We start from the raw sequence: 3446 nt of genomic DNA, 5'->3' as shown, positions 1-3446 counted from the left end.
AGGCTGCGATCGGCGACGGGGAGAGGCTAGAGGTTGATCAGACCCCTGTTGCCTGCTTGAAATGCGCTGGGTCCATAAGGATCCGCAGCGCTTGGAGATCTTCACACAGCGTGAAGTCTCTTCCTCCTGGTGTTCGTGGAGTCCTCCAACTTGGGCGGAAACCACTCAAGCCTTTTATACAGCTAGCAAGCCAATCACTAGCCGCCACGTGTGAATAATTTAGAACTGGCCAATAATGGGGCTCAAATTAGCATACAAATGGCGGGAACTCTTTGCAACGAGCATTTCTGTGCTGCAACAAAGAAATGCACCCTGCAAAGAAAGCTTCAAATTGGCGGGAAATTCTCCCTTGCACCGGGGTTCTCTTTTGCAGCAGAAAACTCCACCGTGCAAAGAAGCTATTATTTAGCGGGAACAATTTAGCAGTGCCGAAGCACACAAAAACAAAAATCACACCCTTTTGGGTTGTGACATGTAGAAGATGAGCAATCTTCACTTTTGTACAGTAGGTGTTGTACAGTTAATCCTGCCCCTCCCTTCTTTCAATATGATTTATATATGTGTCTGTGCTATCAGAGGAAGACAACTGAATCCCACCAAAAGGGATCAACCTCTAAAGGCTAACCAGGGTTCCAGGATGTGTTGAAGCCATCTGAGGAAAAGCAAATCTCATGGAATTGAGAAAGAACATATGGTCATCTGCAAAATCAACTGAGAGTGATGTATAGCAAACAAGGGGACAGAGGCTGGAAATTACTAGCATGTTTTTACCCCAACCACCCTCTTAGATTTCCTATACGAAGCCTCATCCCACCATACCTCCTATATATAAAAGATAGGACCTGACTGGCTACCTGCAATGCATTGAGTTTGCTGCAGATTTGAAAGCAGAAGCCTTCTCTGCTCGGATAGCTCATCTACCTCCTTGTCTAGAATAACAGAAGCATCAAGACAAAAAATGTATTAAAAAGTCTGTTTAAAACATTTTAAGACTGGTTACAACTAATCTTAAACTCTATTAAAATAGTTGCAATGTGTCTGCACAACAACTCTGCCAAGTAATTGACTTATATTTATCTGGTTCTTAAATAAATTTATAGAAAGATAATGTTGCCAAACCTGTAAATAATAATTAAATTGTGGCCTTTCTAGAAATTGAAAAATGAAAATGTTGGTATATTTTCCTGTTAAAAATCCCCAAATAAAAATCTGTATTAAAACATCTCTTATGTATTCATTGTCTTTCCTCTCTTCCATGCCTGAAATAGCTCTACAGGTTTGATCCAGCCTGGGGCCATGTGCGTGATGTCCCCAGTTTAAAGTAACTGTGTAAGTGCTATAGGCCTAAGGATTTAATAAGGGAATTTTACCTGAACTACTGACAAAGTCACTAGAATGCAACATTCTTGAATAACATTTTCATAAGTCCTTAAGTGACTTTGGAGCCCAAGTTCTATTTTCAAAAGTACCTGCATTATTAAGGAGCCACAGTAATAACATAAATATGGGTCTCTGCATTTATTCTGTACTTACCAGTGCTATTGTCAGGGACTAGGGACAAAAATTACACATAAACCAGAAGAAGTGATCAGAAACCCGTTCATATTTGTAACACAACAGAAGTTCAGTGCTGTGGGCAGGGGCATGCAGGCAGCAAATGGCAGCTCTGCCCTGGCTCCAGATCATGTTGTCACTGCCTCAAGATCCCAGTACCAGCCCCAGAGCAGCTCCTCACCCAGCCACATGCCCTGCCAGTGCTGCTGGGGTCAGTCTCATGGCAACCGTGGCCCCATGCTGTCACAGCTTCACCCCTGCTGAAAACTAGCGGCAGTGATGCAGGCAGAAGCTGCTGGGAAATGGAATCTGGCCGCCAGCCAAATCTGCCATTTTGCCCAGCCCTGATCTAAGACCTCAACTGCTGCCTTCCTACAAAGACAAAACTTATTCTCGGACTATTACATAGAGGAAAAAGGCCCCAAACCTTTCCAGGAAGTACCAGCAGAAACTGACAGACAAGATATTTAATACTGATAAGGGGGTCTCTCCTGTCTTCAGGAAAAATACCTACATTAAATGCAGTAACACACAAACAAGTCTCTACTAAGGCAAAGAAAAGTGGGGCTTTACTGTGGATTATTTGCACTTGGGGGTAAAAATATGATTCTGAGAAGTTTCCATAGAGCAGCTGATGCACAATAAAAGTCCTGCCCCTCTCTTTTCATAGATTCACAGAAGTAGGGTCGGAAGGGACCTTGTAGATCATCAAGTCTGACCCCCTGCCCTGGGCAGGAGAGAAAACCAGGCTCAAATGACCCCAGCCAGGTAGACATCAAGCTTCCTCTTAAAGTCCCCCAGGGTAGGAGCCATCACCACTTCCCTTGGAAGTTGATTCCAGATCCTAGCCGCCCTGACTGTGAAGTAGTGCCTTCAGATGTCTAGTCTAAACCTACTCTCTAACAATTTGTGGCCATTATTCCTTGTTACCCCGGGGGGGTGCTAGGGGGAACAGGGTCTCTCCCGAACCCTGCTGGTCCCCCCTGGTGAGTTTATAGACGGCCACCAGGTCCCCCCTCAGCCTTCTCTTGTAAAAGCTGAACAGGTTAAGGTCCCATAGCCTCTCTTCATAGGGTCTGCCCTGCTGTCCCCGGATCATGCGGGTGGCCCTCCTCTGGACCCTCTCAATGCTGTCCACATCCTGAAGTGCGGTGCCCAGAACTGAACACAGTACTCCAGCTGCGGCCTGACCGTGTCGCATAGAGGGGGAGGATCACCTCCTTGGCTCCGCTTGAGATACATCTGTGGATTCACAAGGTACGGTTAGCCCAGAGACCGTGTTCTCACATTGTCGGCCCATGTTCATCTTGGAGTCAACAATGACTCCAAGATCTCTTTCTGTCACCGTGCTCTCGAGAAGGGAGTTTCTCAGCTTATAAGTGTGTTGCCGGTTCCTACTGCCCAAGTGCAGCACCCTGCACTTGTCAGTAGTGAAACCCATCCTATTTTCGTTAGCCCACCACTGTAACCTGTCCAGGTCCTGCTGTAATGTGTCCTTCCCTACTAGTGTGCTCGCCTCATCCCAAATCTTGGTATCATCAGCAAATTTAAACAGGCTGCTTTTTACCCCATCGTCCAAGTCACTAATAAAGAAATTGAACAGCGCGGGCCCAAGGACCAAGCCCTGGGGGGACTCTGCTGCCCACTTCCCTCCAGGTCAAAAAAGACCTGTCTACCACTACCCTCTGAGTACGACCCTTCAGCCAATTTGCAATTCATCTGACTGTGTAGGCATCAATGCCACAGTCACCTAGTTTTCTGATGAGAATGGGGTGGGAGACAGTGCCAAAGGCCTTGCTGAAGTCCAGAAAGACTACATCCACCGCGACACCTGCGTCCAATGCTTTTGTGACCTGATCGTAGAAGGCAATCAGGTTGGTCTGACAGGACCT

At 46.4% G+C, this 3446-nt stretch overlaps 1 protein-coding gene across 1 annotated transcript in view; it reads right to left on the bottom strand.

Moving 5' to 3' along the window:
- The window catches only part of CCDC7 (coiled-coil domain containing 7), a gene marked incomplete at its 5' end in the record, with an annotated part of 170022 nt that overhangs the window by 69230 nt on the left and 97346 nt on the right, over nucleotides 1-3446 (bottom strand). The window contains one exon of the mRNA XM_025208476.1: nucleotides 855-952. Within this exon, the coding sequence (XP_025064261.1) occupies nucleotides 855-952 (98 nt within the window). The remainder of the gene's footprint in view (nucleotides 1-854; nucleotides 953-3446) is intronic.

This window comes from Alligator sinensis, unplaced genomic scaffold (assembly GCF_000455745.1).
Source record: "Alligator sinensis unplaced genomic scaffold, ASM45574v1 scaffold309_2, whole genome shotgun sequence".
Classification (NCBI taxonomy): Eukaryota; Metazoa; Chordata; order Crocodylia; family Alligatoridae; genus Alligator; species Alligator sinensis.
The sequence above is the reverse complement of the archived record's forward strand: the minus strand, read 5'-3'. Positions and strand labels throughout refer to the sequence as shown.